This window comes from Linepithema humile, chromosome 1, assembly GCF_040581485.1.
Source record: "Linepithema humile isolate Giens D197 chromosome 1, Lhum_UNIL_v1.0, whole genome shotgun sequence".
NCBI classification, from domain to species: domain Eukaryota; kingdom Metazoa; phylum Arthropoda; class Insecta; order Hymenoptera; family Formicidae; genus Linepithema; species Linepithema humile.
In genome coordinates, this window is record NC_090128.1 from 15,684,998 (window position 1) to 15,710,897 (window position 25,900).

General features: G+C 34.0%; 2 protein-coding genes across 4 annotated transcripts in view; both read left to right on the top strand.

The window, feature by feature from the left end:
* The window catches only part of brp (bruchpilot), a 73,003-nt gene extending 63,470 nt beyond the window's left edge, over window positions 1-9,533 (top strand). For all 3 annotated transcript variants that reach the window (XM_067347434.1, XM_067347435.1, XM_012370208.2), the window contains 9 exons: window positions 260-562; window positions 809-961; window positions 1,037-1,225; window positions 1,435-1,574; window positions 1,828-4,051; window positions 7,831-8,088; window positions 8,365-8,552; window positions 8,925-8,979; window positions 9,223-9,533. In XM_067347434.1, coding sequence (XP_067203535.1) covers window positions 260-562; window positions 809-961; window positions 1,037-1,225; window positions 1,435-1,574; window positions 1,828-4,051; window positions 7,831-8,088; window positions 8,365-8,552; window positions 8,925-8,979; window positions 9,223-9,258 — 3,546 coding nt within the window. In that variant the 3' untranslated portion in view covers window positions 9,259-9,533. The remainder of the gene's footprint in view (window positions 1-259; window positions 563-808; window positions 962-1,036; window positions 1,226-1,434; window positions 1,575-1,827; window positions 4,052-7,830; window positions 8,089-8,364; window positions 8,553-8,924; window positions 8,980-9,222) is intronic.
* A 138-nt stretch (window positions 9,534-9,671) lies between these two features.
* Window positions 9,672-24,815, top strand: LOC105674096 (golgin subfamily A member 6-like protein 25). The gene is made up of 6 exons (XM_012370219.2): window positions 9,672-11,160; window positions 11,758-12,374; window positions 13,775-13,932; window positions 14,097-14,235; window positions 14,319-14,528; window positions 14,879-24,815. The coding sequence occupies exons 1-4, from the start codon at window positions 10,353-10,355 to the stop codon at window positions 14,227-14,229; spliced, it is 1,716 nt and encodes a 571-aa protein (XP_012225642.1). The 5' UTR covers window positions 9,672-10,352; the 3' UTR covers window positions 14,230-14,235; window positions 14,319-14,528; window positions 14,879-24,815.
* Window positions 24,816-25,900: the final 1,085 nt, after the last annotated feature.

Sequence of the window (25,900 nt, forward strand, 5' to 3'; positions counted from 1 at the left end):
GTAATTTCTATTCTTGCAATTTTAATCGCTCTCAACATGTAAATTTTTTTTAATTTTTGAATTCAAATATGTTAAATATGTTAAAATATTAACGATACCAAAGCTTGAAAATTCAATAACTGGAACAACGAATGCTATATACTTGATTAAATCTGAAAAGCGCTCAGATTTGCATAAAAGCTACTTGCTGGAGCTACTTGAGCCGGTCAGATTCCTAAAGCGGGAAGTATCAACAAAATTTTGCTCCTCTTTGTTTAAGGTGGAAAAGAGTCAGGGCGAAGTGTACAGGCTTAAAGCCAGGCTGGAGAATGCTCAAGGCGAGCAGGAAAGCCTGCGGGAAGAGTACGATCGAGCCCAAGCCTCCGTGGCTCGGCTTCACTCAGAAAGAGACAAGGCGATCGGTGAACTTGAAAAGTCGCAGGAGGAACTCGAACGCACGCAGGCTACTCTCGGCAAGGCGCAACTTCAGCAAGATAAATTACAGAATATGTTGGATAAAACGCAGAGCGAAGTTGACAAGCTGCAAGAGAAGCTCGATAAGACGCAGACGGAAGTTCGTAGAGTAAGTAGTTAAAAAAAAAAAAAGATAGTATATTATATTCACATAATTAAATGATTATTATAAAATTTTGTCATCTTGAAGTGCATATGTTTTATAATCTAAATTATTTAATATATAGATATATAAATGTATCATAAAATAGATAATTAATTTTAATCCCTTATTAGCATCCAAGTTGTATTAATTTATAAGCATATTATTTTTATTTATTTAAATAATGCCAACACATTATAATAATTATTGTAGATGCAAATGGAGAGAGAGAAACAGAACTACGATTTCGAGAACCTGCAAAGCCAGCTCGACAAGGCGCTAGGACAGTCAACGAGGATGCAAAAGGAGCGTGAAACGATTCAACTCGAGGTCGATCGATTACAAGACAAATATGAAAAGGCTCAAGTGAGTATAATTAACCTGCCGAGATTTAAATCAGTTATTAATAATAATTTGACTCGCGTTATGATTGTTCGCCAGGTCATAATGCAACGACTACAGAAAGAACGAGACAGCTTCCAGGAAGAAATGGAGAAAATGCACGAAAGGATAGAACTGCAGCAGAATCAGCTAGGCAAGATGCAACGCGAAAAGGAGAACATGCTGTCAGAACTCGATCTGGTGAAGGATAGATGGGAGAAGGCGCACAACACTCATCAGAAATTGACGGTGAGAAAATTTGATTTCTTGCAGAATAATAATTTTACTATCTTTTCAAATCTTTTAACTTTTATATTTATAGACAATTATATCTAATAATCTTAACATAATAAAATATGCTTTACTTTATTGAACGATGCAGATATTATTTTGCAAAAAAGAATAGGAAAATAATTGTGTTTTTTTTTCTATGTGGTTTCTGGAATTGGGATGGGCAGCTCGAGCGAGACGACGCCTTGACTGAAATCCAAATCCTCAAAGAGAAATTGGATAAGGTTCAGTATTCCATGAACAAAGCTCACGAAGATCGGGAGAATACTACCAAGGAATTCGAGAAGATGCTAGAGAAATACGATAGGTAATAGACTAAACATTTTACATTAAAACGACTCAATTAGTTCGAGTATGTCTATATATATTATATATATATATATCACTTTTAACACACAGATGTAGCAATTGATTTGATATTATTATACGAAGACTAAGATATTTCAAATAATTTTTATGCATTCTTGATTAAATTTCTGTAATTATGGAATATCGAGTAGATTGTAGCAGAAAAGGCAGAGGATATTTCTAGACTAAATATTTTACGACGACTGTCACAGGGCACAAAGCGAGGTATACCGTCTGCAGAACCGCATCGACGTAATGGAGGCCGACAAGGATCGGCTCGAACTCGAGACGGAGAAACAGCAAATGCTGGCGGCGAAATCGCGCGAGGAATCGCGCAAGGCTCAAGAGGAACTGGCACGGGTGCAAGAGATGTACGATCGCGCAGCGCTGCAGCTCGGTCGTACGAAGGAACACGAGGAGAAATCGAAGGAAAACATCGACCGGCTGAGCGTCGATCTGGAGATGGTGCGTGAGCGTTACGAGAAATCGCAGATCGAGCTGCGGCGCCTGCAGAACGAGCGCGAAAAGCTGGTCGCCGACAACGAGCGCATCAGCTTCGAATTGGAGCGTGCGCACTCGCAGCTTAATAAGGCGCAGGCGGCGACGGAGAAGACACAGGAAGAGCTCGCGCGTATGCAGCTGGAGATCGAGAAGATGTACGAAAAGCACGACCGTCAGCAGGTGGAGGTGAGGAAGGCGCAGGCGGAAGCGGAACGGCTGCGCACCGAGGCGGAGAGCTCGCGCGAGGAGGTCGAGAGGTACGCGACCCGCTTCGGCAAGTACCAGGAGAGCCAGGAGCGACAGAAGGAGGAACACGAGTGGGCGAAACTGGAGGTGGAGCGGCTACGCGACCGTCTGGAAAAGACCCTGGCGGAGCTCGAGCGTGCGCGGAAGGCCGAGCAGGACGCCTCGAGGCTGCGCGCCGATTTGGAGCGTGCGGAGGGCGTGCGAGGTAAATACCAGTACGAGCAGGAGAAGTGGCAAAGCGAGGGTAGTAGGCTACAACAGGAGGTGGACATACTGCGCGAACGGCTGGAAGGCCGCGAGGCCGAGCTCAAGAGAACGCAGTCCAACCACGCCGAGCTCGAGGCGAAGCTGCACGAGGCGCAGCTTCAACTCGAGCGGGCGCGCGAGGAGACCGGCAAGGCCACGGCGCAGCAGGAACGCAACCGTTCGGAGATCGAACGCGCGAAGATCGAGGCCGAGAAGATTCGCGATCGGCATGACAAGGTGAAGGCGCGGGGAGATGCTCTCGAGGCGGACAACGAGAAGCTACGCGTTGAGATCGTGCGATTGGAGCGACTGATGCAGACTGAGGGTAAGACGAGATCGGAGAGCGCAAGCATAGAGGTCGAGCGTCTACGCGCCAGTCTAGACAAGGCGATTGTGGCGCGCGATCAGGTCGAGTTGGAAGCCGGTAGGCTCGCGAAGGAACTCGAGAAGGCGCACCTGCAGACCGCCAAATATCAGGAAGCTGCCGAGGCTAGCAAGAAGGAGTTCGAGCGTCTCGCAGCGGAAGTGCAGCTGTTGAGAGATGAACGCGAAGCGCTGCGCCAAGAATTGCGCCGTATACAACAGCAACAGCAGCAGCAACAGCAGCAGCAGCAGATCGCCGGCAACGAGGAACATGCCCGGCTACAGTACGAGCTGCAGCTGGCACAGCGCGAGCGCGACAAGATGGCAGCGATCCTGGAAAACAGGGAAAAGCACTCGGAGAAGATGAAGGAAAAATTGGAAGCGGATGCGAAGCAGTTGCAAGTAGAGCGCGACCAGCTGGTGATACAGCTGGAGAAGTCGCAAGAAATGCTGGTCAACTTCCAGCAAGAGCTGAGCGCGAACGAGGCCGAGCTAGAGCGTCAGCGCGAAGAGGCCCGCCGTCTTCAACAGCGAGCCCACGCGCAGACGCCCGATCGCGTCGCCAAAGAGGCGCTCGACGCACAGATGCGCGAAGTGCAGCGGCTCCAGCAGCAGGTCCAAAATCTGCAGCAGGCGCAACAGAAGGAACGCCAACGCGCCGAGCAATCGGAGAAACGGGTACAGGAGCTGCAGAAACAACTCGCGTCGCGCGGAGTCGAAACGACGCAGCCCGACGTGGCCCAGCTCGAACAGTGGCGGAAGCTCTGCGAAACGGAGCGCCAGCGGGCAGACACGGCCGAGCGCGAGGCTGGCGACCTGCAAAAACGCATACAGACGACGGAGCGACAACTACACGTACACCAACAACAGATTCAACAGATGCAGGTTACCATACAACAACAGCAACAACAGCTGCAACAGCAGCAGCAGCAGCCGCCCTCGCAACAGAACGGTCAGGAGGTCGGCAGGTTGAGAAAGGAGCTGGAACGCGCGCACGAGGAAATTAAGCAGGCGACCGTGGAACGTGAGCGGTTCCAGGCGCAGCTCGAGATGCTGTGCCAGGAACTGGAGAAGAATCAGGTTAGCGGCCGCAAGGTCGGCGATGAAATCGACGTCACGCCGCGCTCGCTCGCGCTACTCACAACAATCCACATTCACACCACCACCATCACCATAAGCACCATTACTATCTCCATCATTACCTGAACCATCACCACTATTATCATCACTACCCTGCGCACTATGCCCGCACTCCGTAAAAAAAACTCTTTTGAAAAAAGTTATTCCGCAATCAAATGAATCGTTGTGTCAAAAAGAGAAGAAACAGTATCTTCTTCTTCTTCTTCCTTATCTTCTTCACAGTACAGAGAAGACTGACTCTCAATCAGTAGACTTTCATACATGCCGTCGGAAAAAGATATATATATATATATAGATAAATAAATAAATAAATATATATATATTATATATATGGGGCATTCTTTCTCAACTTTACACCCATGCTGCCCATTTTCTATTTGATCTAAAAATTTTTGAAAAAATCTTAAAATTTACAGAAAAATGTAAGCTTTCCAATGGCGCGTGGCAAAATTATCAAATTCAATTAGATCATACTTAAAATTTCAGAAAACCGAAAAAAAATAATAAAAACGGTAATTATTTAAGTGTAGCGATTATTCATTCGACGTTTTTCTCTTCCAATTAACACTTTCGAGTACTCTGTTTATTTGTGCACTGTCACATGAGTCTAAACTAAAATGGCGGATCCAATATAGCCGCCAAAAATTTAAAAAATTTAAGAAATTAACTGATTTTTATAAAACTTGGTATCAAGGGGTTTTTCGGGTTGCTGTATACGAGTCTAAAGTTATCTTTTAAAAATACAAAATGGCGGATCCAATATGGCCACCAAAACATTTTAAAAATTTTTAGAAATTAACGAATTTTTATAATACTTGGTATCAGGGACTTTTTCGGGTTGCTAATAACAAATCTGAAGTCGCATTTTGAAAATTTAAAATAGCGGATCTAATATGGCAACTAAGAATTTGAAAAATTTTTAAAAGTAAGGGAGTTTTATAAAATTTAAACAGAGAGTTTTACGGCCAGCTAAATACAAATCTTAAGTCGGATTTCGAAAACTAAAAATGTCAGATCTAATATAAAGACCAAAAATATTGAAAATTTAGGAAATTGACAGATTTTTATAAAACTTGATACTAGAGATACCTCTGATTCTGATGTCGCCTGAGTTCTTACCCCCTACTTTTTGAAATCTTGATATGAAAAAGTCGAACTGTTACCAGCATTGGAATATCTCTTAATCACCATTTCTTTGTTGATTGGGACGAAACAGTGATTTCTCAGAATCTCTGGAACTGGTGGAGCTACATCAAATCGTTTTTTCAAAAATTTTTTTGTCTTTTGGTGCTCTTTGTCATTATATGACAGTATACTAATGGGGCATTCTTTCTCAACTTTACACCCATGCTGTTTCGTCCCAATCAACAAAGAAATGGTGATTAAGAGATATTTCAATGCTGATAATAGTTCGACTTTTTCATATCAAGATTTCAAAAAGTAGGGGGTAAGAACTCAGGCGACATCAGAATCAGAGGTATTTCTAGTATCAAGTTTTATAAAAATCTGTCAATTTCCTAAATTTTCAATATTTTTGATCTTCATATTAGATCTGACATTTTCAGTTTTTGAAATCCGACTTAAGGTTTGTATTTAGCTGGCCGTAAAACTCTCTGTTCAAATTTTATAAAACTTCCTTACTTTTAAAAATTTTTCAAATTTTTGGTTGCCATATTAGATCCGCTATTTTGAATTTTCAAAATGCGACTTCAGATTCGTTATTAGCAACCCGAAAAAGTCCCTGATACCAAGTATTATAAAAATTCGTTAATTTCTAAAAATTTTTAAAATGTTTTGGTGGCTATATTAAATCCGCCATTTTGTATTTTCGAAAGATAACTTTAGACTCGTATACAGTAACCCAAAAAACCCCTTGATACCATCAGTTAATTTCTTAAATTTTTTAAATTTTTGGCGGCCATATTGGATCCGCCATTTTAGTTTAGACTCATGTGACAGTGCACAGATAAACAGAGTACTTGAAAGTATTAATTGGAAGAGAAAAACGTCGAATAAATAATCGCTACACTTAAATAATTACCGTTTTTATTATTTTTTTTCGGTTTTCTGAAATTTTAAGTATGATCCAATTGAATTTGATAATTTTGCCACGCGCCATTGGAAAGCTTACATTTTTCTGTAAATTTTAAGATTTTTTCAAAAATTTTTAGATTAAATAGAAAATGGGCAGCATGGGTGTAAAGTTGAGAAAGAATGCCCCATATACATAAATGTGTGTAAAAATGCGTGTGTACGAAAAGTATCCGGACACTGCTGCACTATTCACACGCCAATATCTCTTTCACCTTACATTTATGTGCGCAACGATACCGCAGCACAGCACAACGTCTCTTTACAAAAAGACCATTAACCCTTACTCTCCAACGACAATTTCTCTTTCTTCAGATCCTTTCTTCACGGTGATACTTTCAATCGCACATTTTTGTCGCTCGATGCTATCGAATATGTTCAAAGTTTTTATTGTTATAATTATTGTTACTTATCGTCTTTATTATTACTTATCGTCATCATCATTATTATTATTATTATTATTATTATTATTATTATTATTATTATTATTATTATTGTCAGCGTTAATATTATTATTATTGTTGTTGTTGTTGTTGTATTTTTGGTTGCCTATTGGCACTATGATTATTGTTATACAGTAAAGAAAGCGAGCGCGAGAAAATAAAAAATAAATTACAGAGATATGTAGAAAAAAAGGTAAATGAATAATAATTAAAAGTTTTAATTATATGCGTGCTCGCTTTTTTAACTATTATCACTATATTTAGTTATATTATTGTTACAGCTGCGCTTATGCTGCGCGTCAAATATGACAGCAAGAAGTAATCGTGAAAAAGTTTATGTTTGAAAGCATGCATTGCATCGATGAGATGAGGAAATACCGTTTTATTATCAAGATTTATTCATAATTTTTTATACATATTTCCAATAATCACATGTGTAATGTGTTAACTTTTACCGAGTTATGTCAAAGAATTCAGAAACGGTATCCTCCTCTTTCTGATGCATACATTGAGTGCTCGTTCATGTATATATATATATATATATATATATTTCATCGTAGATATATATTGTTTTATATTCACCACGTTTTTTCTCACGATATATATCTCTCTATTATATACACTTATTGTAATTATTAGATGTGGAGGAGTGTTTGTGTGATGTCGCGTTTAATTTGTTTTATCATTGTTATTATTATTATTATTATTATTATTATTATTATTATTATTATTATTATTATTATTATTATTGTTACAATTCACTTATTATGCATTCATGAGTTTGTCATGTCGACTAGTTGACCGGCAGAACGCAACTTTCGAGTTTCCCGAAAATTCTATTTTCTTGGCACGTTTATAATAATCTAGATACAGATTAGAAGAAATAAAGCATCGCGAGAGAGATTATTTTTATTTTGGAAAGACCGAGAGTTAGCGTAGCCTTGTGATCTAATTGCACTTTGGGAATGTGGGACGCGCTGGACCAAAGTGCAAGTAGATAGATCATCGATTTTGCATTTTGGAATGGTCATTATCAAAGCTCTTATTATCGGCATACATTAGCTTCTTTTTCTCTCTTTGTCTCGCAGTTGATTTTTCGCTAATTCAAAAAGAAAGAAAAATTGCGACATTGCATGCGATAAGAGTGAGGAGTACGCTACAGTCGATTTTTTTTCCTAAACGCAGGTGGACTTGCACGAGGCGAACAAGAAACTTCAAGCTGGAGCCGCGAAAGTTGGCGCCGATACCAGTCAAGAGAGGAAACAATTGGAGGATCAAAGACGACAATTGGACGAGCAGAGAAGGCAGATAGAAGAGCGAGCGAAGTCCGTAGATCAGAAAGCTAGAACGACAGAAGAAAAGGAGAGGACGCTCCAAAATCTCGACCAGGATCTGAAGAAGAGAAAGGCAAGGATGGACCAACTGGAGCAGCAGCTACAAAAGGTAGACATTATTCTTGCTGTTCTTCAGCTGAAAGCATTCTAGCTTCAACTTTAATTGTTTTTTTGGTCAACAAAAAAATGTTTAAAATTTTAAATGTCAAGAAGTATTTTTTGGTATCTAACTTGTTTCCTTTTTAATTACATTTTAAATTACATGTAATAAGAATTTATTAATAATAATTATTAATATACAGTAGACGTATGTCTCTTGAAGGCAAATAGATGTTCAAAATCGTACAGTTTCTCTTTATGCTTATTAAAATTGTATTGCAAACAGAGTGGCGGAGCGCCAGACAAGAGATTAGCGGAAATGCAAAAGGCGCTCGAAGTTGCCGAGAAAGAGCTGGAAAAAGCAAAGGAAGAATCGAGCAGGAGCTCCGCCGAAACCGAGAGGCTATTACAGCTCGTGCAGATGACCCAGGAAGAGCAAAACTCCAAAGAGAAGCAGATCAGAGATCTTCAAGAGTGAGTATTATCTTACGTTATAAATCTAAAACGATAGTTTTTTTAATACAATAATGTTTAATTCTATAATTTTTGTTATTAAAAGACATAATGTGTATTATGTAAAACATATTACGTAAAAATATTAAAAACTATATTTTAAAGCAAAACAATAATGTAAAATACAACAAATTTGCCTTAATAAATTTATAAATTTTTTATTTATATATTATAATCTAGGTTTTTTTATATTTTATTATTTCTTTTTTTAATATAATTTTTTTCCTTTTAATTATATACTTTATATAAAATAAATTTGTGTATGATATTATTTATTTAATTTAACTTGAGGATGATATTATTTATTTAATGCCCTTAATTTTTCTATCGCAGTGCACTCAAAACCGCACAAGCTAAGTTGAAACAAGCTACAACTGCACAGCAAGAGGTCAGTATACATTATACTCTTATCCAACATTAATAAGAAAGACATAAATTAATTAATATTCTTTTTTTATCTATTAACCCACTAACTACTTGTCTTCTGTCATTTTTCACGCTGCCTCCGGATGCATACACAATATTTACATACGCTTGATACATGCTCGCTTTTACATGTACTTTTATACTTTTCTTCGACCTTTCCTTTCAACAAAACGAAAACGTTACGTCTTCGAAATGCTGCAAACAGGCGGGACCCGCTGGATTCCTAAAAAGCTTGTTCTAAGGTCGATTTTCGTTGGGAACGCTTTCTCCGTTCTTTTTAGTACAATTTGCATATTATAAGTGAGATTTTACGAATGTAGACGTACATACGGGAGACTTGAACGAAAGATCGACGTCGATCCGCCAATGGACAAAACCCACGTCGAAACATATAATTATTTTACGTAAAAATGCTGCGACCATTGTTAACATATTTAATAATTATAGCGAGAGGATAATAATGATAATAACACAACAATAACTTGGTATACATATAAATATATTGAGAAATATAAATATTGAAGATAAATATAAATATATATATATATAAATATAAATATATATATATATATATATATATATATATATATATATATATGTATACAGAAGATATAAATTATAAATATATATAAATATTAAATAATGACGCGAGAAAAGACGATAACGGCAACAATAACGTTAATTAATTATTATTACCAAGAAGAGATCGAAGTATATAAATATATATATAAATACAACCTGCATACATGCGTAACACACAAAAAAATACGGACACCTGAATATACATACTATTACTTACACGGCCGCGGGAGATATACGTATGTAGATGTATATATGTATGCACACACGTAAATATAAATATATAAATACGAGTTTAAATCAAGAGAGAAAGAGACAGAAAGAGGAAGAGAATCAGACGGCGAACGGCAGACGCGAAGAAAAAGAAGTTGCCAACGAAACACACGAAGAAAGATGATAAATATATAACTAACGATCATTTAAATGTCGATAAACGAATTAACAGAGGATCGAGGATTATCGTGATTCGTCCCGCAACCACTCGAAGATGCACATTCTTGCGGACTTCATAGCAATCGATGCATATACATACACGTATACACGTTAAATCAAAAAATATACATATTTTCATCTTCCTTTGTTCTCTTCTGTGTGCTTCCGCCTTTGCTTTTGCAATCCTATACATTTTGCCACTTTATCAATGAATGTCGCTTCGGTATGCATACCGCACACTAGTCCCAGGATAACAAGGACGAATCTCCTTGGCGAGAAGCACTGGAGGCGAAGAATCATATCATATTCGAGTTAGAAAAGAAGATGAAAAGCCTTCAAACGGAGCACGACAAGTGCAAAGATTTGTTGAGTGATGCGAACAACAATGAATCCTGGAAGGAGGAAGTAGAGGCGAAGAATCAACGCATTGTCCAGCTGGAACGGCAATTGATATATTATGAGGCCCTAAAGGATGACACGAAGCATAATAGAATGAACAAGGATATTAAGACGAGAGCATACAAGAATCGGCAAACCCTTGAACAAATAACGGATTCAAAAGAATTTTCTAAGAATCATGCGGAAAAGATGATAGAATCTCGCGAAAAGGATAACGATGAGAAAATGAGCGGAGAAGCGGAGGAGTCCTGGACGCAGGAGATCGAGGCGAAGAATCAGCGCATTGCCGAGCTGAAGCAGGAAATGGCATTGCTGGAAAATTTTCTGCGGGAAAACGTGGACACGCAAAGGCTGCACGATCTCGAGAAGAAGATCGAGAGAAAATCCAAACGAACAAAAGAATTGGAGGATGCTGTAGAGGAGCTCGAAGGCTTTCTCAAGGATAGCGTGAAGGAGATACGCGATCTGCATCACCAAATGTCGTTTGACAAAGAACGTATTGTGATGCTGGAGAAGTGGATTCAGAAGAATAATCTCCTAAATGTGGGGATTGATAAAGCAAGAATCATAGAACTGGAAGAAATGGTGACGAATCTGGAGAACTACGTCAAAGAGCACAACGTGGACAGTCTTAAGCGGACGCTGCAGGATCGAGAGTGCAGAATTAATCAACTGGAAAATCAGATCGTTGACTTGGGCAAGAAATTATTAAAATTCGAAAAAAATCAAACAGGTAAGTAAAAGATTTACTGAAATTGCTATATTTTTTCTACATCCTATTGATTGCAAAAATTGAAATAAAATAAGAAAACAGTAAAAAGAAAAACAAAAAATTAAGTAATAATTTTTATCTAAAATATTACGATTAATAAATTTGCTGAAATATCTGCGTTAATTTTAAAAATTGAATATTGTTTTTCTAGGTTTTTTCTTAAGGATTTTTAATTACACAATATATTTACCGAGACATATACAATATTTATTTATAATAAGAAACATATCTTAAAAATTATTTGTAATAAAATAGAATAGAATTGTATATTATTGAATCTGTGATAATTGAAACAACGTATATAAACATTAAACAGTTAACATTGGTAGGTCACATATATATATTTGTGTTATTATGAAAACTGTTACCAAAATAATTTACCGCATACCGCGAACACATTCAGTCTATGTGCAGTCAATACTAGAATCAGTTTAATACACGTCGTATAAAATTTATTATAAAATTCATACATTATTTTTTTTATTGAATTTTTTTTTAAATCTGTGACCATAAAACATTTTCTAATTTGTAATTGCGTTATTGTTTTATTACATTTAGTCAGTGATACGTTAAAGAAAAATAGCCTGTCCGACGACAGAGTAACTTGGGAAATACAAAAAAAAGAAGAAAAAATAGAATTAATGGACAATACTTCAAAAGAGGACTTTGGAATCCAACAGTGCGAGCAACAAAACAAGATCCTAGAAATAGAACTGCGTGAGAAGGAGCGAAAGATAAAGGAGATGGGACACGACATTTCGGAAAAGAACAATATGATCCAGGAATACGAGCAACAGGTCGTCGAGCAGCAGAACAAGATTCTGAAAATGGAGAAAGAGATAACCGAGTTGATGCAAAAATTAGACGCATCGGAGAACGTTAATGCATTGAAGGAGAAGATCAGAATAAGAAACAAGAGAGTGGAGGAACTGGAGATAAAGGTCGACTCTCTGGAAATTTTATTCGTCGAGAGAATCAACGTTGCGATGAAGGAACTAACCGCCACCTTAAAGGAAAAGGAGAAAATAGAATTTCAATTGAAGGAAGATCTCGCGGACAAGAAGCGCAAGATAAAAGAGTTGGACATGGCGCTTTATCAAAACATCGCAGTCACGAATGAGATCGAAAAAAAATTCACATATGAGAAAAAGCTCAGGAAAGAGGCCAATCAAAAAGTAAGTAAAAAACTTTTACAATTTGACTGTGTAATTATAAATAATTATCACTTTGATAAATATGCATTTTAGGTCACCTCGCCGATTTTGTCGCCATTTAGATATGTTATAAGAGAGTTTGTTCTGAGTAATTCCCTACAAAAATCAAGTAGAGGACGGCATTGGTTTAGGAGATATAACAAATTAAAGTTTCACAATTTTAATGCTTCTTTAGATATTATATAAACTGATATTACGAACAATGAAATAAATAATCTGTTATTATTTGATTAAAAGAATCTGTTTACAACTTTTACGCGTGGGCAAAGTACCTCCATCCCAACAAACTCTAACCTAACTCAAACCTAATTCTTTTTTTTTTTTATTACTTTTGGAGTGCTTTCAACTTAGCTCCTTTAGTAAGGTTTTTTAGCATCTAGAATTCTTAACTATCTTGTAACTAGTGATCAGCTCTTGCTGTTGCTTTAACATATTTCATTCCTTTAGATAATTCTCGTCACAACAAAAAACCTAATTCTGATTAGTTAATTGAAATTAGGTTTGGATTAGGTTAGGTTAGATTTTTGTAGGGAAGGGAGGGGTGCAGGGGGAGGGGCTCCGCCACATTTTTCGTCATCTTTTGTGTCCGCGTTGTTCATACTTCACAACGTGACACATAAAAAACATACGCTCACGATTTTAATCAACAGTTGTTTCACACCGTGAATCGTTTAACATGGACCGTGAATAACTTTTCGATCAACGAGAAAATCTAATAACTTATTGTTATCTTCAACAAGACTTAGAAATTCGTGTAGTTGCATGTTGAAAGCTCTTAATGAACTGCGAGAAATAAGTAAAGCCGACTGTTGACAAAATATCTATGTATCAACTAATATTCCTTTTATTGTAACCAACTAATTATCCTTTAAAAAATGTAAACAAAAACTTTACATATCGTGTTTGTATACAAACACGGCGTATAGAAACTTCACTGTTCATAATATCAGTTTATAACACTAGAAGAGCATTAAAATTGCAAAACTTTAATTTGTTATGTCTCTTAAATCCCTAATGCTGTTCCCCACTTGATTTTTACGGGAAATTACTCAGAACAACCTCCCCTACAACATATCTAAATGGCGACAAAATTGGTGAGGTGTGATCTAAAATGTATATTTACCACTACTTTTGCAATGTTAAATTTGTTTCAAACATGCATTTAATTTGTATTGAAAAATTATTTTCTATTAAAAGATATTAAATTATTTTATATAATATCTATTTTTATATCAGAATATACTTTTTTATATCAGAATATCAAAATTATAATTTTCGATTTTTATTTATTTAATTACTTGAAGAACGATACAATGATGTAAAATAATATTTTTCAAAGAAATTCTCTGTTCTTTTATCAGATCGCTGAGTTTGAAGATAAGATTACACTTATGCATACTTTGACTACAAAATGCATCACATGTCAGCCGCTCATTGATAAAATATTGAAAACTGAAGAAGAGCTTTTCCATTCGAATCAGGAAGAGATCGTTGAATTGGAAAAACAACAACAGACAAAGTACGTTCTTTAAATTGATTTATTCATTTATTATTGATAATTTATTATCATTGTAAGTCTATAACAAGATATTAAATAAACAGCTTGATCAGGATAATGTATTTTATATTAAATAATTATAATATTATTTTAATAATTTATTCTAATAATGTGCGTGTGTGTAGGAACGAATCTTTAAAAACTCATATTGAAAAGGATACTCCTCTAGTTCTGTTGAATCATACGTATAGCAAAACTTCAATGGAAGCAGAACAAACGGAGAGATTAAAAAGTAATGAGAAGATATTGTTTGTATAAGAGGAGGTAATTAGAAACTTTAACGAATTTCTCATGATATTGTATAATAATTGAATCGCTGATACTGATATTTTTTATATTTTTCACAGAATGCAAAAAGCATCAAATTGGATTTTGGAGGAACAATAATGCAATTAGTTATAAAATTGATTATGAATAGAAGACTTAAAATATTCAATGATAATGACGACAGCAGTGACAACAATAATTTCTTTGACGATCATCTTATCAAAATCAAGACGACATATTGTGGATGACGACAGTTTACCAATATCAGCTGCTACGAATTAAGAGCATTTGTAAGTTGCAAATCATTTTTCTTTTAATCAGAACGTTGTAAAAACATTTAAATAGATAAATAAAAAATAGGACTTTTTGTCTTTTGTTGAAATTTATTTAAAGTATTAAAAAGTTAAAAAAAATCATGTGCAAAACCAATAACTTTTAATTTAAAAAAATATAACGTACATTTTATAATATTAATTGTTATTTTCATAAAATTATTATATTTTTTCTGACAATTTAAACTGTAAAAATAAAAACTTACACATTGAAAGTGGCGACAGCGTTAGTCGTTGCTAAAACAAAACCGGTATTTATTAAGTATTTATTAAGTAGATCTAAAATAGAAAATCACAACATTTTGCAGAATAAAGTCGTCGATGGTGTCTGATTTGAGAAGCAAAGCAGATCAATTACAGAATATCAGCAGGATATCGGATAAGTACTCGAGACCTCTCACGGTATTTCAAAGTATCGGTCCCTTCGTTATCTCAATGGTGTACGCATATACATCCGCGAATGTAGAGGCAGTTTGTAGAGCATCTTTAGAAATGTAGCGAAAAAGAAAACAACAAAACGAACCAACCACAGCAAAATTACAACACAACAACAATTACGCATCATATATCTATATTCATCGTCATCATCATCTTCGTCATTATTCTCTATTAACAATATATCTCATTATCCACCTGATACGTCCAGCATGAAAGAGCTAACAAGATTTTCAACCAAAAGCTAATTCTTCAAGGTGCTGGTAACTGATAGCTTATCAAGTAAATAGGATCCGATAGTTTGTGGTGGCTGAAACAAAACATGATGGATTCATAAGATGGTTTTGGATGAATAATCCAGAATATTTGTTGTGACCATTTATCTTCTTCTCCCTTCGACAACTTCAGCGATATTTAGATCGTTGTGGTATCATAATTTGTTATCGTTGCAATAATACATTGATATGCGTATTTGTGCGCTGACTTGTTGTTTATTATATAATTCTTTGCAGCGCAATATACATATACAATATTATTTTAAAATTGACGATTTATTAGAAGTGCGTTTCTTACGTTTATTTCTTCGACATATTTAATCCTAAGTATATGTGTAGTTCAATTAGCGCTGCAAAGAAAGAAAAGTTAGACTAACAGATGATTGAAATAATAAAAAATTCTCAGAACTAACAATTTTTTATTTTTTGAATTTTAATGTTTTATAAAAATTTATTAAAAAATATTTAAATACTTATAAATAAAAGTTTGGTTTGCATCATCAATGATCATTCTGATTTGCTTGAATAGTAATGAGTTTACGTACATCAATATTTCTTAAGAAATAAAATTAAATTTGAATTAAATTATACATTTCCTGCCATCCTTTTCCTAGAAACAAAAAAAAATAAGATAATTAAAATAAAAATTAATAAAGAAATTTACATTTTATGCTGAATTTATAATTATTAAAATTAGAGAATAGCTTTATTATTATTATGAAATTATTTTCTGCTTTTTTTTATTTTCATCCATTTGTTTAAAAAGTTATAGTTTAATTTTTCTTATTTCCTTGCGCAAAATGAAAAAATTAATGAAATAAGAGGGAAACAAGTAAAATATAGCGCTTCTTCCCTTTATGAATTGCTTATTACACGGGTCCAAAAAACATCGTTGTGTAGCGAAGAGATTATTAGTTCTAGTTAAAAATATAAAATAAATGAACGACAAAAGAAAGATTTTTAAGATACATAAAACATTATAAAATAATTTGTCGCAAACAATATGCTGCGACTCTGTCGTATATTCTGAGAGATGTGCTCTTTATGAAGAAGTGAAACACAAAGGCATATTAGATATATTGAAACGCCGACAACAATAATGAATACTAATGTGTGTTAAAGCTGATATTTTAAAGATTAATCAGAAAAAATTTACGCAGAAAAAATGATAGATTACAACAGTAACAATTTATTTTACAATTGTTGATTATTATAGTGCTTTTCTTAACTCTATATATTATATATATATATATATATATATATATATATATATATATATTATTATTATTATTATTTATTTGAATTTTAAAAATTTAATTGCCAGATAAAATATTAATAAATTAAATTTCGATTTAATAATTAAATATGGAAATATATACACACGCTAACGCGTAAAAGAATTCTATACGAACAAGTACGTCAAATCTATTTCACATGAAAGCGCTTAGAGATTTATTTGATACCGCGAGTTTACTGGTGTTATCTAAAATTTAAATCTAAAATTTGCAAGACATATGATATAATAATTATTTCTATATTGCGTAATCAAACTTATTATTGCAAAAGTTTTCTTCGGGTATCGTTATATATCAGCACAGAATACTCGAAAATCGATATAATTGACGAAATAGATAAAAGAATCAAAGTGTAGTGTGTCTCAAATTTAAAGAAATAGACGCAGCAGGACGGCGTACACATATGCATTCTGAAGAAATATTTTTGGATATATGTAGAATATTGCATGCTATATAGTCGCTAAAGAAAGAAATAACGCAAAATGACATGCCATTGTACGTGCCATAGCGTGAAATTGCACGCTGTCAAAAGGGCATTCTTCTTCAGGGTGCATTCCGCAAGAGATCATGAGAAACTAAGAGAATGTAGCCAAGGCACTAAAAAAATCTCTTGTATAAATAATACACTGTTTCTTCCACCTGTGCAACTGTCCCGGTCGTCGTCGAACGAATTCCTTGGACATTCACTTAAATATCTATATCCGCTTCCAGGATACGACACTGTAGCATAGGAGTCTCGTGTTATATGTACATACGTAGATATCTCGCTATATCTGTTGTGAAATTACTTGATACTTCTATTTGGACACGCGAGAGTGCATTATCACTATAAGTGTGTACATCGTGCGAGGAAACAACAGATCGTAATAAAGTATCGCAGGTGACAATTTTTCGGATTTAAAAAAGTCATTGGTACGACTTCAAAAATTTACGGTGAATAAGACTGTCGTTGCATTAAGTCACAATACATCGTAGATTTACAATAAGAGTTTTAATAAAAATATAATTCATTATATGCAAACTTAAACGTGTACGATGCGATATTTTATTAAGTTCTCTTTTTTTCAACTCATGCGAATAACTGTTGGTTACCATCAAAAATTGACACGAGATATTTAATTTTAAAGAACTAGAAATATCATCAGAGAAAAAATTGGCGAGCAATCTCTAAAGTGCTGCAACGCGTTATGCAGTATAGACACGAGTACGATAGTGAACGCGTTGCGGCATTTTTGAAAAGTTTCTTGCGCGAAATATAACGAGATATTACAAAAAAAAGAAAACAACAAACGGAGAGAGATAGGATATTCACGAATGACACGTTTTTCAATCATTCGATCTCGTTCGTCGATATTGTCGCGTCTGCCATTGCGGTGAATTAATTGCGAAATGTTGAAAATGTGTAAAATTTTATCGTTAATATTTGAGGATATCCCCTTTGTAAATTACACGGGTATGACAGCACTTCTCTTGTTGCTGGTTACCCCATTCCCGTTCATTCGTTTAACTCCGGCGCCTCTTTGCATCTCGACGAAAACGTCTGCGAATCACTTTAGATCCAAAAGACTTATTAATTCAACTCTAATATATATTTAAACGTTAAGGCAATTATAAGCTGGAATCAAAGTGCGTATTACGCATGGATAGGTGTTTGTTGGACAGAGTATCGTAAAATGCACTTAAAAAACCGGACAAAAGCATTATCCTCTTATTTAAACAATATCTTTTGAATCAATAATCATGAAAACATTTATCATTTTTCTATTTTTATCTTCGTTTATTATTCGTAATATTTAATTTGTTTAAAAAAATTTAATCTTTATGTTTGTTTTAATTTAATAATAGTTAATTTTATTTAATAATACTTTTATTTTAAAAATAATTATACGCGTTAAGAGGGCAATGTAACATCAATATATACGCGCTACTTAACTGCAATCATTCTTGTCCGAGTAGTAAATACAAGTAAACATGTCGCCGTAATTGGAGCAGCTTCCTCTTTTACTTCTGACCTCCAATCTCCAATGTAGATACTCGTGCAGATAAACAAATCTGGATTTAATATTATCAGAGCGATGAGTGAAACAAAGTAAAAGCAAGAATTATATTTATGTTAAATTTTAATATTCCACAATACAATCAAATATGGACAATCTAATGATTGTCTGGACCATCTATTATTTATTTGAAATGTGTGAGAATACAATTGTGTCCTTTTATTTTTATATTTTTATAAAGATTTTAAAAAGTGAGATATTTAATTAGCGACATAACAAGTTGTAACAAGTAAAAAATATTTTAATTTTAATAAGAATAATAGCTATAGCTACTTCATTTTTGCAACTTCCAATATTTTACATATTGTAATTTTTTATTTAATTTGCAAGGATAATTGCTCACTTTAAACGGAAGGTTTAGCGTGATCATTAAATATTTCTTTCACGTTAATGTCAAGTCAAGAGATCGAAGGTGAGATAAAGAGGAAGAAAAGATAAGAGGGAAATAAAAGGAAACAATTAGTTAACGTGCCACTGTCATATCAAGCCTATATCATCGTGTTACATCATATATAGCTAAGCAGAAAAAATAATATTATCGTTAAATGACACAATATTGTTAACATAGAACAAATGTTGATGCATGAATGTTTTATGTATCCGATACATCAATTTCTAGCTTGCAAAAATTAATAAGATTATTTTTTTAATGCGGAATTTTCAATTATTGACAAAATGCAATAACTTTAGATACAAGTATTGTTGATATATTTTTTCATATTTTATTTAATATTAATTAATAATAATATTAATATTTACATCTGTTGATTCCAATTAAGTACTAAAATTAAGTTGTTTGACATTAATCCTTTAATATATATTATTCTGCTTGATAACATTCACAGTGACTTTTATTTTGCGAAGTACGTGAGAAATGTATGACTGTATGTGTGAACGCAACAAACACAAAGTATCAATTCGAATTTCTTGTTGACATATTAGATTCTACTAACGTAATATAATATAATAGCAACGTATATATATATCATCATAACTCCACGAGATTCTTTCGATACAATCGATGTCGTAGAATTTTTGTCATCCGCGTCAAAAGAGTGTAGAGAGCTCTCGGGTGAGAGAACGAACGAGGTGGAGGATGCGATTAAATTTCGCAACAGATCGCGCCTAAGAATTGTTACAATGTAATAAACAATAGAGTAATAATCACTTGTTAAACTTTAGGCCCAATTTCACTTAGCAACAATTATCGTTACTTAACTCTTGTCTACAGTTTGTAAACATCACATTATTTAAAGTCGATCATTTTCGTCAACAAATTGTATCTGTAAATAAATCGTGATCTGTTCAGAATTATTATGTTATGAAGTATAATTAAATGATTGATACTTAATTTTTAGATGCCTCCTTATGCCTAAGGTCATTTTTCAGAAAATATCACTTGAGATGATGCAAAGTTTATTCGTGCTAATCACAACAGATTTTTCGTCTTGTGATCATTCACTGACGGATCGTCGATTATTATCGAAATCCTCCCCTCGGACCTCACCGTTTATATACTCAAAGTGATCCTAAGGCGAGACTGCTGAGTGAGACGAGAGCGAGAGGTCGAATGAAGTGAATGAAAGAGAAGCGGTCTTGATATTATTTTTTGACTCGTAATTGTTAAGCATCCACGATAAAAAAAAACATAAAAAAAGTACAGTTTTTATGTGAATATTATAAGAGAAAAGTCATACCACTGTTAACACAATCTTTATCGGATGCTGCTTTGAGATAAAAAAAAAAGATTAAGACTTTTTTAACAATTTTCGACTTTTTTGCAATTTAAAAAAAATTAAGATTCTCCAAAAAAATCAAGATAAAAGATGATCGTCGAAATAGGTTAATTCTATTAAAAATTATATATAAAACAGACACTAACGCTTCTTATCTTCATTATCTGCAATTTTTTATTGCGCTAACTACAGTCTGAATTGCAAATAAAATATCACTGAAAGGAATACATCAGTCAACCTATGCATCCGATGATGACCGACATGATGGTATGACGTGATTCCAATCTGCTCTTTTTCTATTCCCCAATTTCTACGTGTTTAATCGCTAAGTAAACAATTAATAACAAATTTAACAAAAAAAGCGCACGCAAGACAGAAAGAGAGAAAGAAAGGAAAAAACGCTTCAATTACTTTATTGTGTAAAGCGTTTAAATCGTTAATAATCTCGAAAAATCGACGCAATACAACTTTAATCGCGTGTATATACCTAAGCGAACGGTAATAAAATGTGACAGCAAAAGTATGAATCGAAAGAATGAATGAGAGTGAATCTACCGGAGAGAGATAATGTATGTATATGAAAAGGAGAAAAAGAGCAGGAATACAAGAAAAGTCCTATTTCGCCTAGTCCTTGCGACACTTAATTAAGCGTTACGTATACCTCGAGCGAGTGTTGCGTTTATCCCGTCTGAAATCGCCAAAACTACTGTCACATTCATTTTTTATGATTTTTTTCCTCGTGTTTTGGCGATTTCCAACTCCGGGCAGAAGCTGAACGATTATAAATGCGAGAGAGAACGAAAGAGGGAAGAAATGCGGCGGATTGTAATAAAGAGTGCGACGAAGCTAGAATAAGATTTACTGAAGTAAGTTAAGAGATAAGCTAATTTTAAAGTAACAGTTTATTGAAGTACATTGTTGCAACTGCCATGCTCTGTGCCATTATATAATGAGTCACGTTTGTCGTAAAAAGTAAAAAAAAAAAACAAAAAAAAGAAGAAAACATATACAGACAAATGAAATGAAATATTTGTGCGCGTTCTCCGTCTGTCTGAAACTGCTTGATACACCGCTTCGAAATCATGGAATTACACCGTCGTCCTCGCATATATTGCATATTAAATCTCTCTTGATAATGCAATATGTCATTTATCACGTATTTTCTGGAAATGTGTGTAAGTGTGATAATTTTATTAAATATCATAATTTTATTCAATACAGGGTGTCTCATAACTACCGCCCTTTAATAATATAATCTGGAGATAAAATAGAATAAAAAATCTTTATACAAAAATATCAAGGCTACAATAGTTTTTAAGTTATAAACGATCAAAGATTACCAATAATATCGCGTAGAACTGACGCGCTCATACCTGTAATTATACGTACATGCGTACCGATCTGTCAACTGTTATTGATTTTTACAAGTCAGGTGATATTGATTTTTACTGTACAGCTGATTTTCCACGGACATGAAATGCACGTGGATTTTCATTACTCCAAATATGGGAGTTATGGCTGTTAAATACTCCTTCACGAGTAAAACATGACTCGTCCGTAAATAAAATTTTATGGGCAATAATGGGCAGTTATGGACAATGTCCAAAATTCAATTCTTCTAGATGAATTTTTTTTTTCAATAAAGATGCGTTACATTGTATTCATTGTAAACGTTTTAATCTGATACAGAAAATAAGTATATGTAATGTTTATATATAATCTCCCATCATGTTCAACATGGATATTAGAAAATAAAAATAGAGATCCTGGTTTTATCCATAAACATTTATTTACGGATGACGAGTCATGTTTTACGTGAAGAAGTATTTAACAGTCACAACTTGCATATTTGGAGTAATAAAAATCCACATGCATTTCACGTCCGCGGAAAATCAGCTGTGCAGTAAAAATCAATATCACCTGACTTGTAAAAATCAAGAACAGTTGACAGATCGGTACGTGTGTACGTGTAGTTACGGGCCAGTTCTACGCGATATCATTGACAATCTGATCGTTTATAATTTAAAAACTATTGTAGCCTCAATACTTTTGTATCAAGATTTTTTACTTTATTTTATCTTCAGAATGTACTATTAAAGTATTGGACGATAGTTATAGTATAAACAATTTTTAAATAACGTTAACAAAAAAATTTAGTAAATATACATTTTAGGTTACACCTCACCGCTTTTGTCGCCATTTAGATGTATTGTAGGGAAGATTGTTCTGAATAATTCCTCGCAAAAAGTCAAGTGGAGGACGGCATTAGTTTAGGAAATATAACAAATTAAAGTTTCGCAATTTTAATGCTCTTCTTCTATGTTATAAACTGATATTACGAACAGTGAAGTTTATAAACGCCATGTTTGTATACACGGTATGTAAAGTTTTTGTTTACATTTTTTAAAAGATAACTATATGGTCATAGATATTTTGTTAACAGTTAACTTTACCTTTTTCTCGTAGTTCGTTAACAGCTTTCAACATGCGACTACACGAGTTTTTAAGCTTTGTTGAGGATAGCAATAAGTTATTCGATTTTCTTGTTGATCGAAAAGTTATTCACGGACACTTTAAATATCCATGGTGTAAAGCAGCTGTCGATTTAAATCGTGAGCATTATTTTTCCTTATTTCTTCTCTTATTTATTCTGGTAAAAAATATTTATGGAATATGTAGGCGGGGGAGGGGCTTCGCCCATCTAAGGTCCCTCCCCCTGTACTCCCCAAATCTAACCTATTCTAATTTCACTTAACTAATCAGAATTAGATTTAAGTTAGGTTAAAGTTTTTTGGGGTGTAGGTGCCCCGACCACACATGAAAGTTGTAAACAGACTCTTTTAATCAAATAATATCAGATTATTCACTTCACTGTTCGTAATATCAGTTTATAACACCTAAAGAAAATTTAAAACTGTGAAACTTTAATTTGTTATATCTCCTAAATCAATGACATCTCCCACCTAATTTTTACGGGAAATTACTCAGAACAACCTGCCTTACAACATATCTAAATGGCAACAAATTCGGTGAGATATAACCTAAAATGCATATTTACCAAAAATTTATATTTTTTTCAATGCGTATCAATTTAGCTTTAAAGGTATAATTTTATAAATAATACACAATTTTATAAGATATTATGCTAAATGAAAGGAAAAATGCATTGATAGAATATGGAAGAACAAAAGACGGGGACGACGGAGTAAATTCCTGACAGTAGATATCGCGAACGATTTCGTTTGTGCTCATTTGTGTGCATCTGCTTGTGCAAACCGGCGTGTACATTATATAGCGTGTGACAGCCGAGACACTATGACATAAATATTGTAATAAATGTAGGCAATACAATACGTATGTATAGTACGCGCAGGCATGTGCACACTTTGCACTTTTGCGTTGTTAATAATTTGCAAGGGACAAAATCCGAAAACGATATTCAGGACGATATTCGGTGCGACGATCCGTTTCTGCGATGGCGAAATGCGATTATCAGAAAGAAAACTTTATTTCGAAAACATTCTATGGATAAACCTTTAAATACACTTCGACGGATGCGGCGATTATAATGATAATTAAATCGAACACTTTCTGCATAGAAGTAGGGAGAAGAGAGAGAAGTGGAAAGGAAAAGAGAGGAGAGAAAGGAGGGGGGGAGAGAGAGAGAGAGAGAGAGAGAGAGAGAGAGAGAGAGAGAGAGAGAGAGAGAGAGAGAGAATAATGATTTGTGGCGCGTTAATTGTTCAGTTATTATATTGTGTTATGTAGAAGATTTATTGATGTTGCTAATAACAGTTCTTTTTTTGTTCTGCATAATCGTCGCGTCTGTCTGCTAGTAGAAAATTCTCAGGAAATTTTTTAATAATTCTATTATACTTTAATATTCAAATTATTTTACATTTATTTTGCATTTACTGAAAATTGAGAATATTTTAAATGTATAATACATTTAAATTACTTTAACATAAGTTTCAAATTTATATTAAAATATTTATATATATAAAACATTTCAATTTTTAAATAAATAAACTCACGTTTAAATTTAAAAAATTGAACATGCGATAGGAATACTATTTTTAATTTTATGAAAAATGCAAAGAGTTATAAATGTAATATATTTGATGAATTTGTTGACGACCACGTAGTAACGGATTATCATAAACACACGAGTCGATTTCGTGTAACGCGATGTCTTACAATAGTTAAATAATAATTCTCGTTAGTTGACAACCGATGATGTGAAGAAGAAATGCAAATGATTAAGTATCTATGTAAACCAAACGAGGTGATGTCGACCCATCATAGATTCAAGCACAATAACGATTAGTAGGGCCAGGCACAATAAAATTCGGCCGTCACGATGTAGGCAGCGATCTGTTAGTGCGACAAGTCGTATAAGTATATCTATATAGCGAAACTATTAAATAAACACATATTGTCTATTGTCTGACGAGTGTATTTATTGTTGACGCTGATCGTTTCCTTCTGCAAGCCTCTAAGCAATCCGATATTGAATTAAATAAATATCTTACGAAAAGAAAGAATGATTTTGCTTCTTTAAATCCTCAATTTTTATTTCTGAAATAATCTTATTTAAACCATAGAATTAATTTTCCACTAAAATAAAAACTAACTGTAAATGAGTAAATGAACTGTAAATGTCATATGTATTATATTTTATTTGATTTCTTATTTTTTGAAAATTGGCACAAATTTAATCCAATTTTGTATCATTTCTTTTGCATTAAAAATAAATTACAAAATATTGTACGAAATTTCATTTAAATCAATTGTTTGTAAATTCAAATTTTATATACGATATTATGAAATAACAGCCAATTACCACTATCCTATATATGATAAACAATGTTATATAAATTAATTACTTCCTGGCAAAAATTGATTCAATAAACTGCTGCAGAAATATTGAGTTCTTTTCACAGAAACGTTTATTGAGAACTATTCATCGTCATCGTCATAGCAGATTAATCGACAAACTATAGCAATATTTAGAACTTTTTGTGAATATGTAAAATCTCGCTCACAGTTCTTATTTTAAGGTTTTAAACTAATAGTTTGCGTTTACATTTCGATATTTGTTTATGTAGATAAAATAGAATTGACACATATATTAGAACATAGTGTAATAATTCAGAAGAAGGAAGAAAAAAGATTTAAAAGCGATACCTCCATGGCAAAAAAAATCCCAGTTGACATCACAACAGACTCACAATAGACTATTGTGATGTTACTGAGACTTTGTTTTGCTATGGAGATAATATAGGTGTGCGAGCACAGAGCATTGCACCATCAATCTTAGATGTGAAACTTGATCTTCTCAATATCGCGTAACTAATCAGCTGATAAACAATTCACACGTAGATCTCGCTCGCTCGTCTTTTGTTAGGAAGTTTGCAATTTAACTTATTCCTTGTTTTCTTTATTACCAGAGAGCAGTTCTTCAATGCTTATTTTTGTTTTTTTTTCTCTCTCTCTCTAAGATCTATACCTAACTTATCACTTCTTTTAAAC